This window comes from Sinocyclocheilus grahami, unplaced genomic scaffold (assembly GCF_001515645.1).
Source record: "Sinocyclocheilus grahami isolate Dianchi unplaced genomic scaffold, SAMN03320097.WGS_v1.1 scaffold119.1, whole genome shotgun sequence".
In the NCBI taxonomy this organism is placed as follows: domain Eukaryota; kingdom Metazoa; phylum Chordata; class Actinopteri; order Cypriniformes; family Cyprinidae; genus Sinocyclocheilus; species Sinocyclocheilus grahami.
In genome coordinates this window covers 1268908-1281784 of record NW_015505298.1, presented here as the reverse complement: position 1 = coordinate 1281784, position 12877 = coordinate 1268908, and the positions used below count along the sequence as shown (strand labels likewise).

At 36.3% G+C, this 12877-nt stretch overlaps 1 protein-coding gene across 2 annotated transcripts; it reads left to right on the top strand.

The window, feature by feature from the left end:
- Window positions 1–7976, top strand: LOC107589732 (tsukushin-like). Of its 2 annotated transcripts, none has more exons than XM_016278244.1 (2): window positions 1–271; window positions 5424–7976. In XM_016278244.1, exons 1-2 carry the CDS (start codon window positions 221–223, stop codon window positions 6471–6473), a joined length of 1101 nt encoding a protein of 366 aa, XP_016133730.1. In that variant the 5' UTR covers window positions 1–220; the 3' UTR covers window positions 6474–7976. The 2 variants fall into 2 exon arrangements, with proteins under 2 accessions (XP_016133730.1, XP_016133731.1); XM_016278245.1 differs by lacking the exon at window positions 1–271 and adding an exon at window positions 3338–3420.
- The last annotated feature ends 4901 nt before the right edge of the window (window positions 7977–12877 follow it).

Here is a 12877-nt window from a genome sequence, read left to right as displayed (position 1 = left end):
CTCGCCGCGTCTAGACGTTGGTGGGCGCGGATTATCATCAGCGAGTGAAACTCTAGACGAGACTGTGCTTGCGGTGGCGTTTTATCGCTTCATCTTCTGCGGCGAGTCTGTAACCGATAGATCGACAAAGTCCCAACCAAGACAATACCGCAGACGTGCTCATTCGCCCCACTACAAAAAGCACAGGATATGACAACCCCTAAAACTGGAGTCTTTTCCGATGCTGGCCTGGAAGAGTAAAAGCTCTCCGACAGACGTGTCGCGGCACATGGTAAGTTTTACCAAAAAGAAAAAAAGTTTTCTCCTGTATCTCACAAACGTGACTTACTGTTGGCATTGGATTGTACTGCCTTTTTTATTTGACAAACTCAAAATGCCTGCTGATTGCTTCATCTCAAGTAGTTCGCGTAATGAAAAATAAAGACACAATGGAAGTAACGTTAACTTGCATATTGTTACATTCTGGTGCTGTGAAACGCACACATTTGTTGAGCATTGACAAGTTGTTCCAACGTTTATTTGCGATTGTATTTTTAAATGAATACAGATGTGGCTCAGACCATGAAGGCAGAGATTTGGGTCTCAAAACCTAGTCAGCTGCCTACCTAGACAGCACCAATGATGGCCAAAATTCTGTCAAAGTAGTTATCAGATAAATTCATTTTACAGTGAATCAACCAATATTGTTTTGCACAGACATTTTAAAAGAAATAATTATTAATTGTTATTTTATTCTGCTTTGTACTACACGTTAAGTAATACACGTTCTTATTTAAGAATAATAACTATTATTAATAATATTTTTATGGCATATTATAACAATAATTGCAACATAGCTGTTTATGTAAAAATGTATTTTTTCATCATTTTATTTTCATCTTTGTTTTGGGTTCTATTTAACAATTGGACTTAAATTGCTGCTTTTCTCACTTGAATGAAAAGCACAATTGAGTAATTTAGTTGTTTCCTGTTGGAGGAAGAGGCATTAGCATTAAGTACTATGCTTTAGACACCCACCAAATGGTGCCATTTGTCAGTAGACTTGAACAGTTGAATTAAAAATGGAAGTCTAACAGTCTTGTTCTAAGTCTAACAAGTGCTTTAATGCATTAGAATTGAGATAAAGCTGTTCATCTGTTTTCTAGTATATGGGTGGCAACCTGCATTATGTCAGCTGTACTGTAGTCGACACCCATAAACATTTTGTTGAACGCTTTGATGCATGCCTCTAGCATGTAATTCAAAAGTTACGTGCTGTTGTGAAGTCAGCATCACAAAAAGTACCTGGCATTCAAAAGTGAGCTGTTTGAGATGTTAAAGCTCCCATTAAATCTGACCCCCTTAAAGTACTGCATTCTTTCAGCTTTATTGGATTAGGATGTCTGCTAATTAAATTGGTTAAGAACCGACTTTAGTTCTCTTGTACTGTAGTTCTCTTTTGGCTATGTTAATTGCAGAAAGATAAAGTAAGTTGAGAATGATCTGCATTCTAATGCTCGACTGTTTTCATGCAGACTCATAGGTGAGTCTCTCAGACTCACCGAAAGGGAAGCTATGAGGGTAATTTCCCACATTTTGGAGAAAGATAAATGGTTTAAATATGTAGCTGTTAACCACTGACAGTGATTGCTCTTAAAATACAGTCCACTTAGACTTTAGGCATTTTAAGGAGGGATTTTACAGTGGGAGGTGTACAACACCTGGAGAGTTCATAACCCCTGTCACACGGGCAGATGTATACGTATGGTTACTTAGAAACATGCAATCACAAGCTTGACAGAAAATCATTTTGAATGTTGTTACATATGAGTAATCAATCTGACAATACAGAATTAATTCAATATTTTAAAAAAGTTTGGTAGAAAAGTGTTTTAGTGCGTTTGCAAGGCACTGATAGAACAAACAGTCTGAGACATTTCAATTAAAGGAATAGTTCACCCAGAAATGACCATTTGCTGAACATTTACTCACCCTCAGGCCATCCAGGATGTCTTCATCTGAACAGATTTGGAGAAATTTTTCATTGCATCACTTGCTCACTAATGGATCCTCTTCAGTGAATGGGTGCCGTTAGAATGAAAGTCCAAACAGCTGATAAAAATGACCCCAGTCCTTGTGAAATGAAAAGCTGCGTGTTTGAATAAAACAAAACCATCATTAAGATGTTTTAACTTTAGACCTTTGATTCTGGCCAAACTATGTGTCCACAATCCATAATAACATTTCCTCCTGTGGAAAAAAGTCCATCCTCTGTTGTCCTCTTACATCAAAATCCACAGACATATTTGTTTAGAACTGTTTTGTACTGTATTTGCTTGTAAATGGTGCTTGATCTGTGCATATTTCTCTTCTGATTCAGAAAGACGACTTTTTAGCAGAAAGCAACTGTTTGAAGTTAAAAACATCTTAATGGTGGATTTGTTCCTTAAAAACATGCAGAATTTTGCTCCACAAAATGTTAATTGATGGACTAGAGTCATGTGGATTAATGCAACTTTTTCATCAGCTGTTTGGACTGACGGCACCCATTCACTGCAGAGGATCCATTGGTGAGCAAGTGAAGCAATGCAAAATTTATCCAAATCTGTTTCGGTGAACTTATCTACATCTTGGATTGCCTGAGGGGGAGAAAATGTTCAGCAAATTCACATTTTTGGGTGAACTATTTCTTTAAAATGACCAAATGTCTCTGGCTGCTCATGTCTTGAGAAGAGAGTAGGGCGGGACTTGCAGTTTGAGAAGGAACACAGCTGCTGTCTCTCCTTGTCACCAGAGCAGAAAAGGAAAGACATACCTGAGGTTACAGGTCTGTGTCTATATCCCTAACAAATATTCCTATTTAAGCAGATTCATCAAGTTTAAGTAGCACTTTAGGGTGTCACAAAGACTTTTAAAAAATTTGGGGAACTACTTTCTTATAGCATGTCTGCTATTGTGTTAGTAACAGATTAGAAATTAATAGTTATATCTCACTAAATTGTTGTCAGTGTACACACTAAGTTAAGTGTTTTAATTGTACCTATTATTCAATCAGTTAAATAAGAGGTAATTGTTTATTTAGCGTGCTGGCTCTGTTAATCATTATACATACTACTACACGCAATCTTACAAATTAATGTTCAGTCGTTTTTGCTGCTTCGTTCTAATGATTTGTGTGAACCTGTTTTGTTTTGTAATCAGGTTAACCCATGCCCAGATTCAACAGTATTGTTTGTATTTAGATCTGGAGCCAAGTGTTGAAATAGGTTTAAGTTCAGGTCGTTTAGTTAAACAAAGCGCACATGGTAGGGCAGTCCGATAACAAAAGTTGTCAGTAGAGCATTTATAGAGTTCAGCTGGAGTCATAGAGAATCTCCACCTGCGTGACACATAGATCTTCTGTCTACTTTTTAAGGTCTTCTGTGTACTTCATGAAAACGCGTAAGCAAGATTCAGTTATTTATGCGTATAATGATGCTGTAATGATTTATTTAGCAATCATTTATAGGTTATTTACATGTGTAATACAAGTTATTGATCATGAAAGCTATATATATATATTGTATATATACTCACTAGGGCTGCACGATTAATCGAATGTGATTGTCATGCGCATTTTGTTAAAAAAAGCCAGTTCTGTAATCAGCAGGAAATCATCATCACTTGCTTTCAGATGGAGCAGAATTTACTACACATAGCCGTAGTTCACTGAAAAGGTATGCAAAAAAATCGCAGATGATTTTATTGCGCGATTCTGAAATCGAAGAAATCGTTTGCGATAATGACAGCTGTTTGCATAGCTTCTCGGTGAACTACGGCTCTGTGAAGTAAATGCTGCTCCATCTGAAAGCATGTGAAAATACCACATTTAATAACATATTTTTACTCCAAACTCACTTCATAATGTCAGTCGAGTGTTTGAAATAAATCCTTCTGTGAGATGATGTGGCTTCTTACACAGAATAAGGCACGCAACATATTTCATAGTATTTAAGCAGTGATAAAGGCATTGCATTATAAATATACTTTATTTTAATGAAAATTATAATAATAAGATAAACCGTATATTGCCATAGTCGTGTGTTTATTAGTCACGTTGAATCAATGAAAGCAGTTGAATCTTCTGTTTATTCAGCTGCAGTGAGACGTATTTGGAGTTTCAGTATATATATATACACACATGCACCTGTTCAAAAGTTTGGGATTTTTTATTTAATTTATTTAATTTTATTTTAGTTTTTTGGAGAATTAAGACTAATGCAGCAAGGGTGAAATATAACATTTATTCAAATAAATATAATATTATTTAAAATAAATGCTGTTCTTTTGAACTTATTATTTGAACTGTATTAATCAGGAGTCCTGAAAATATGTATCATTATTTCCACAGAAATATTAAAACAGCACTGTCTTCAACATTGATAACCATAAGAAATGTTGTGTAAACACCAAATCAACATATTACAATAATTTCTATTGGATCACGTGACACTCAAGACTGAAGTAATGGCTTTTTATTGATAGAATTTAAATTGAATATCATTTTTATATTAATATTTTATTTACTTTCATTTTGAATAACCTGAATTACAAATTTGAATGTGATAAATTATTATTACAGAATTTACCATATAGTTATAATATAGACTTAGATTTACAGCTTTTTCTATTTATTTATTTCTTTCACAAATAACACTGATATTATAGATATTAATAATTTAACTTAACTTTATAATTTAACTTCATTAATTTAATAAGTGAATTATCTTAATAATTTCTAATACTGGTTTGTTAAAGCATATTAAAGCATCAAAGACTTTGAGTTTCTTAATATTCTTTAACTGAATGATTATGTGTTAACCGTCCTTAAATTCTCCATGAGAACAGCCTTGCACCCTTGTAATCATGACAAATTGTTGCTATAATTGAGAAATTAAAATTTAATAGGTTCTTTGATCATAAGAATTAGGTAAAATCCTTTGAGAATGTGCGTAAAAATTAGGGCTTATCAAGTTGCACTAGAAGGGAAGAATATTTATACTTTTAGCGTAACGAATGAATCAACACAGACCCAGAGTGACAAGCATGTACGTCCAGCTGCATATAAATTACCATATGTAATGAGCGACTAATCTCTTCAAACCTCTCAAAGACCACTGAAGTGGGTTATGGTTCTGTTTTGATGGTAACATGGAATGCCAGACCCTTAAGGCCAGGTCACGTAAAGAACAATAACTATCAAGGTAACTATAATAACGATATTAGCATCCATGTCAGTGTACGATAATAGGAGATTTCGCACTGGTTGGTTATAGGAACTAAACACCAGGGTGAACTGAGAACTAAATGTTGACGTTCACTTGATTTTGATTGGTTCATTCTGTTTTGATACTTTTATGACTGTGAAATTAAACCGTGTACTGTGTGTTTTTTTTTGTTTATAGCTCACCATGGCCACATTGCTGTGTCTTTTCTTCTCTTTGCTTGGCCTGGCTGTCATGGGAGCAGTGAAGAACTGCCATCCGCAATGTCGGTGTGAGGTGGAGAGCTTCGGCCTCTTCGACAGTTTCAGCCTTACCAAAGTGGACTGCAGTGGAATCGGCCCCGGGAACGCTCCTGTCCCCATCCCTCTGGACACGTCCCATCTCGACCTCTCCTTAAACTCCATCACCTCCATCAGCGACTCGATGCTCTCCGGACCGGGTTACACCACCTTGGTTAGTCTGGACCTGAGCGGCAATCTCATTTCACATGTCAGTCCCAAAGCGTTCTCTAAACTTCGCTACCTTGAGACGTTGGACCTGAGCAACAACGCTCTTGAGGATCTTGGCGATGGCGGCTTCACCGGACTCCCTCTGGTTGAGCTGGACCTGAGTGAAAACCGATTCAAAGAGTTTAGCCTTGATCTGCTCACCACCAGAGCACAGGATGTACCAATCATGGTGGACCTGTCGCGAAACCTTCTTACCTCCGTTTCCAGGAAGACGCCTGGCCATCCGTTGAACATCAAGAGTCTTATGCTGGCAGGGAACCAATTGAGGAAGGTGCCGATGCTCAACAGGATCCCACTTCAGTATCTGAACCTGGATGGGAATCTCATCTCCAGCATTGATGCAGGGGCCTTTGATTCAATGACAGAACTGATTCACCTGTCTCTCAGCAGCCTTTCCGACCTGACCCTCATTCAACCAGGTGCATTTAGAGGTTTGAAGAACCTACAGGTCTTAGACTTGTCAAACAACAGCCGGCTCAAGACGTTGAGCCCGGATGTATTTAGTGGACTTGTCTCTTTACAAGAGCTCAATTTGTCCCATAATCCTGTCACACCATTATCAAGGACCATCTTTACCCAGATGCCAAGCATAAAGAGCATATCTTTAGGTCCAAATGTGCATTGCTGGAAGACACACAAGCAAGGACAGTTTCACAGACAGATTGGACAAGCCAAACCCAATGATATACTTACCTGTGACAACGCAGGAATGATCTTGTGAGCCTGAAGTGCCAAGAAAGAATCCTTTTCTCATCTCTGTGCCTTTTTAGTATCTCATAAGATCTTTTATTTTTTGTAATTCAAGATTGCATCATATTTGCACATACTATGTCAACTAAGGTCCTTTATTTTACGTGTTGAGCACATTTAAGCACGCACAGTATATCACAATGACTCATGCACTTTAGTTACATTTCACTTAATAATATGTAACCTGAGATTTGTGGTGTGTTTTTTTTTCTTAAGTCTTAAAGTTTCACAAGTTGTGTATTCAAACACTTTGTACAAACACCAGTATTGCAGGTCAGTTTAGAAGTCATGGTGCCTTAAATTGTAATTCATTAAGTATTTTGGAATAATACATTTCTAATGTTTGGATGCCCCTCATGACCTTATGTCATCATTTTTGAATGATCATAAAAGCTGTACAGTTTACACTAATCCATAATTAAATGTATATATTTTCAGAAGGTTTATAATGATTTGACCTTAAACACTGAAGGCAATACAATTTGGTATATTTAATTGAAGTGTTTTTACTTGGTTGAAAGTGGGGCATTTTTGACAGAAGCACAAAGGATAAAATACAATATGCGGAATGTACATTTTGCATTATAATATAATTTATTGCATTATATTGTTCTCCTAATACTGAACCTAAAATATGATTTACAAACTACAAAATCACATCACGTAGACTGACACTTGAGGGAAATGTAACATTGAGTTCACATCTCTTTCTAATTCCTACATTGTCATTTCACAGACGTTTACTTGGTTGCGCTGACATTTTGCACTTTTAATGTTTAACTAAAAAAAAAAAATAAGCATGATGGTTGTTCATCATGTGAGCCGAGGTATGGTTGATGTTTGTACAAACCTATACTCCTCCTAAAAAAATATTTACTCATATGCCAGTATGTTTGTGCTCAGTTTTGTGATTTAAAGCTCACTTCCCCAAACTGTATCAAAACTTCCAAAGTTAAGCCAGGGCCGACGTGCATTTCGGCACATCTTTCTGAGTCATGCAGTGTGTTTAGTCATAATACAGGCCTCACTAATGTGGTTCTCCTCAGTCTAACACACTCAGACAGCCATGATTTGTTCATAAAAAACACACCCAGTGTTTTACCCTACACTTATTTTACAAGAATAAGGCATTATCCATTCACTCATACTAACCACGGACAGCCGTTTTAGGCGAACAGAAGACTTGATGGCTGAATTGGAACAGATGACTTCAGCCTGTCAGGCTTTAGGCCTCACAGACCAAGTATTCATATATCCCCTTAGCTGCTCTGAATTATTGCCAAGATCCAGCTCTTTGAAATTCTAGGAGACTAATGCCAAAGACAGATCCCCCTCTTCTTTTCTACACAAAAGCTTAGCAGAAAAAAAGGTTTACTTAACAGCTCAACTTTCTCTTCATTACTTTGCACTCTCTGCTATGCTCAGGATAAATAAGTAATATAAATAAACAGGCCAAAGAGGAACAAGAACAAACAGTCAGTGAATGTTATCATGACTTTCTACCCATTTTCTGTGATTTCTCAAAAACACAATTTTAAGAAGGCAAAATCCTTTAAAATAAACTAGATTAGCATTTCCTGAAGGAAATACCATTGCTGTAAGGCAGCAAAAGATTAACTTTGGCTCTTTGTAAATAAAAAGTCCAATCACAATTTAGTATGCAAAGGAATGAAAAGAAAAAATAAGACCAATTGCAAACCAGTAGTATGCATATATTCGGAAGGGTTAATGCGTTTTTGCATGTAAAAACACCAGACGCATGGCATGTCTAGAGAAACATTTTTAAGTTAAACTTTTAACATGTGCAATAGTCAGAGTCATCCATCTAGCATGTTTACATAGAAAAACTGCAGAAAATCCTGTTTTCTTTGCCATGCCGCAACGCTACATCACATGCTTTTAAACACAAAAACACATTCTGTGTGAATGTCATCATTGCTGCCAATTTTGAAAGATTAAGATTCTAGCAATCTATTTTAATAGGAGATATTCTATGTTTATTCTTACATTCTTTTAAAAATTATAGCTTTTTAAAAACCCAAAAGGAGACGTTGATTACTCATTTGTTGACATTGGTAAGTCAACTGTACTATAGTGACCTACTTAACAAATCCAAACAAACCAGCATTAACAGAACATCGTACATGGTCACAATGAATTGCTAACTTTGATTTAGGACAGACACTGCTTATCTACCTTGCCTTTCATAGGCATCAACTTGCCTTACTATGTGAGAGGTTGCACTAGACATGATGATGTAAGCAGTTCGTATGGGACACAGTTCATTGGGTTATGAACTTCTGTGAATTACTGTGAGTACTCCTGCTTCTGTGTAATATACGGCATGTAAGCCATGATAAATCTATTAGTGTCACATATCACCTGCTCTCACTTTAGATAAGGGCAGAAATTAAATGGGCCTTAGGTGAACCATTTGATATGGCATAATCAATTCGAGCCGCAGTCCATTAGGAAAAGAACCATAGTTGACATGAAAACCCCTAGTGTATAGAGTTCATTTAATAAAAAATCTCAGTCTCCACTTGTAAACACAAACAATGTTAAATCCTCTAGTCTTAATAAACTCTCTCAAACACAGATTCCCATTGTAGTTAATTCAAGGCTAAAAGTACAATATTTATTGCTAGAAAAAAGACAATGTGCCAAACACCTGACACAAACTAAAAGCACAGGAGAATCTGAGTTTGAGTCTGATTAAAAGGGTTCAATGTCTGGAACCAGAATGCAAACAATAAACGGAATGAAGCCTGGAAAAAATGCAGCCATGGTCACATTTCACCCATGAAAATCTCATGAATTTTTCATTGGAAAAGCATTCTTACAAAGTGCCATACCAGTGCTTGTTGTTTCACAGCATGCTGCTATTGATTTGCGATTCAGATGATCCACACCAACACAGTCTCATGGCAATTCGTAACTATTTTACTGTTTGGTGAATTGATGTGCTAATTCATATGAATTCGTACAATCTCATTCTTATGTTTTCAAATGTGTATGATTCACATCATACAAAGTCTCCACCTTGTAATATTGTTTTGTTTCCCATGAGATCAGGCTGTGTATACAGTACAAACAAATTAAAGTTCTCATGTGCTTCTTTGAATAAACAACGGCAGGCCAGTAATTATTCTTGGCTGATATTTAGTTCACCATGCTTTAAAAAAGACACCACATAAAAAGCAAACGACATATTTCTCTGGATTTCACATCCTTAACACAGTACCAGGTTTTTTTTTTTAATCTATGTGAATTTTATTTTTGCTCTAAATATTCTCTATAATATTCAGTAGTTCAGACTTTTTTTCCTCACAATTCTGACCTTTTTCAGAATTTCGACATATAAACTCCTGAGTTTACATCTCTGAATTCTGAGTTTATATTTCACAATTCTGTTTTTGTTTCCACCATAGAATAAAAAATGAAAAAGATCATTGCAATTTGTTATTTAAAAAAAAATGCAATTCTGAGGAAAAAGTGAAGAATTGGGAGATATAAACTCAGAACAGTGAGACATAAACTTGCAATTCTGTGAAAAAAAAGTCAGAATTGGAGATTTAAACTCAGAATTCTGACTTTTTTTCTCTTAATTATGAGTTTGTATCTCACAATTCAAAGTTTAGAGAAAAACAAGTCTTAATTGTGAGAAAAAAATGTCTGAATTGTGAAATAAATTGTTCACATTTTTTTATTCTGCGGTGGAAACGGTCTTCCATGCTTAAGTGTGTTGCAGTGCACAGAAGTTTCATTCTCAAGCTGCTGCTGGAGTCACACACAGTACAGTCATCTTCATTCCCTTTTGTTAAAAGACTTTTGTTAAAGCGCAAGTCTCACAGTATCAGAAAACCAACACAATAGAGGCTTTCTCACTGTAACACTGTGTGCAAGAGAAAAGCTTTATTGTGCACCAGAATAGACACACCAAGCTCTGTGTTCACTCGTCACGCTCAACCGGGTTAGTGTTTTGTGTCAGAACAGGCCATTTAATGTAGCTAAACTCCCTTGAGAGGTGCTGACCACATAATGATGTTTACATTCCATGTAATGCATTAGTGCAATACCATCATACAGTACTCTTGTAATTTTTTGCATACCTCTGCAGCGTGGATTCAAGAAACCTCAGAAGACCTGGTCTGATCACTATGGGAAAAAAGAGCCTTGTTGTACATTCAGTGAAGGCTGAGGAAATGCCTATGGAGTAATCTGATCATGGAGCAATCTGTACTGCCAAGAAACCATTCTTTCTTGGGACTGCACCATTCAGAGGACACTAATCTGCCTTTTCATTTTTGAATAAAAATGATTTGTACAGTACATGGCTGTAAGCATTAGCTAATTCCTTTGTTCTTTATGACACTGTATGCATCAAAAACATGGACAAAATTGCCAGTTTAGTCACTGTTGTTTGCTCCTGAGCACAGACCCGTGAGTGTTTGCTTTTACTTATCTGTTTTAAGCCATGTGAGTTGGCCAGCAGTGGTCCAGCACACACTCATTCCTGCCCATTCCTGGGTGGTCACTGTCCAGTTTCAGATTGATTTCAAATAACAAGAAAGATTGGAGATCAGATTCACTTTCAGACCTGTAAAAGGGCCGTAAATGAAAAAAGTTATTTTGCAAGTACAAGCTTATATGATCACTATGGGAAAAAAGAGCCTTGTTGTACATTCAGTGAAGGCTGAGGAAATGCCTATGGAGTAATCTGATCATGGAGCAATCTGTACTGCCAAGAAACCATTCTTTCTTGGGACTGCACCATTCAGAGGACACTAATCTGCCTTTTCATTTTTGAATAAAAATGATTTGTACAGTACATGGCTGTAAGCATTAGCTAATTCCTTTGTTCTTTATGACACTGTATGCATCAAAAACATGGACAAAATTGCCAGTTTAGTCACTGTTGTTTGCTCCTGAGCACAGACCCATGAGTGTTTGCTTTTACTTATCTGTTTTAAGCCATGTGAGTTGGCCAGCAGTGGTCCAGCACACACTCATTCCTGCCCATTCCTGGGTGGTCACTGTCCAGTTTCAGATTGATTTCAAATAATAAGAAAGATTGGAGATCAGATTCACTTTCAGACCTGTAAAAGGGCCGTAAATGAAAAAAAGTTATTTTGCAAGTACAAGCTTATATTAATATGACTCAACTAAATGGTTAAATGATTTTGTTAGCTCTTGCGTAACTTAGGGTTGGTGTTGTACCACTCACTTTCCAAGAAAAACAGACATATCCTGAGACTGTAAGCCCACACTGACGTCCTACACATCTGGTTACCATTAAGGTCCACTGACTCAAGTTACTCTCTGCAGGAAACAATCGCACAGCTCAAAGGAACCTTCTGAGGGAGCCTCCCTTTGCCAAAATGCTGCCCGAGTCTCATTTGTTGCTTAATGTGATAGTTCACCCAAAAATGATTAAATTGTTGAGTTGTTAAACCTGTATGACTTTCTTCTTTGCAACGACAACAACAAAAAAGAAGATATTTTGAAGACTCTTTCCATATTACAGTTAATGACCACATTTGTCACAGAAATAACAGGTTTGGAATGATATGAGGGTGAGTAAATAATGAAAGAATTTTAATTAAACATTGGATTTAGGTTATACTCAAAGGATTTGAATCTGAAACCTTAACTTTCGAGGTTCGCCTATGTCATATGAATTTAACTTAATTTAGAGATCGCAAGTAAATTTATCAAGTGTAATGTATTGCATATCAAGACAATGTGAAGGCAATTTGTCTTAAAGCAACAGAGCAGCAGCAGCAGGTTCTGTTTAAGCTTGGCTTTTATCTGCAGCAGCTGTGTAATTGCCTGCACATGCCCCTTTTTGCTTTAACTATAGTCCAGATTTCCCAGCGTGCTGCTGAGAAACTATTGGCTTTCAGCACCACCATGTGGCTACAGCAGAAACCATGATTTAAGTTAAACTTCTCTTTCACTGACAGTGTTATATATGGCACCATGCAACAATTTTACCTAAATAAATACTAATAATAATAATTCAGCCAGAACAAGTGTGGCGTTCTGTGGTAGCCTATATCTTAGTATAAATCACTCAAGACTCAAAAATTAAATGGATAAACAAACGAATAAACAGCAAATCACTGTTTTCGGAATTTCATTTCCCTGATGCACTGAAAAAAAACTTTTTTAATCAATATTTTTGTCTTGTTTTCCAATAAGATATTTGAAGTGCACTGTTCTTTATTTAAGCATAAATCTAAATATAATTTCCCAGTGGAGTAAAAAAAACCCTGATATATTCTATATTTTCTTAATGTCTCTTTTTTTCCTTTTTTATTCTCACATAAATATATCTTATTTTAAGGATGTTCAGATTTATACAAAATACTA

Coding starts and splice junctions, on each gene's coding strand:
- LOC107589732 (XM_016278244.1), top strand. CDS start 221: ATGCTGGCCTGGAAGAGTAAAAGCTCTCCGACAGACGTGTCGCGGCAC. Junction 272..5,423: donor CAGACGTGTCGCGGCACATG/GTAAGTTTTACC, acceptor TTTTGTTTATAG/CTCACCATGGCCACATTGCT.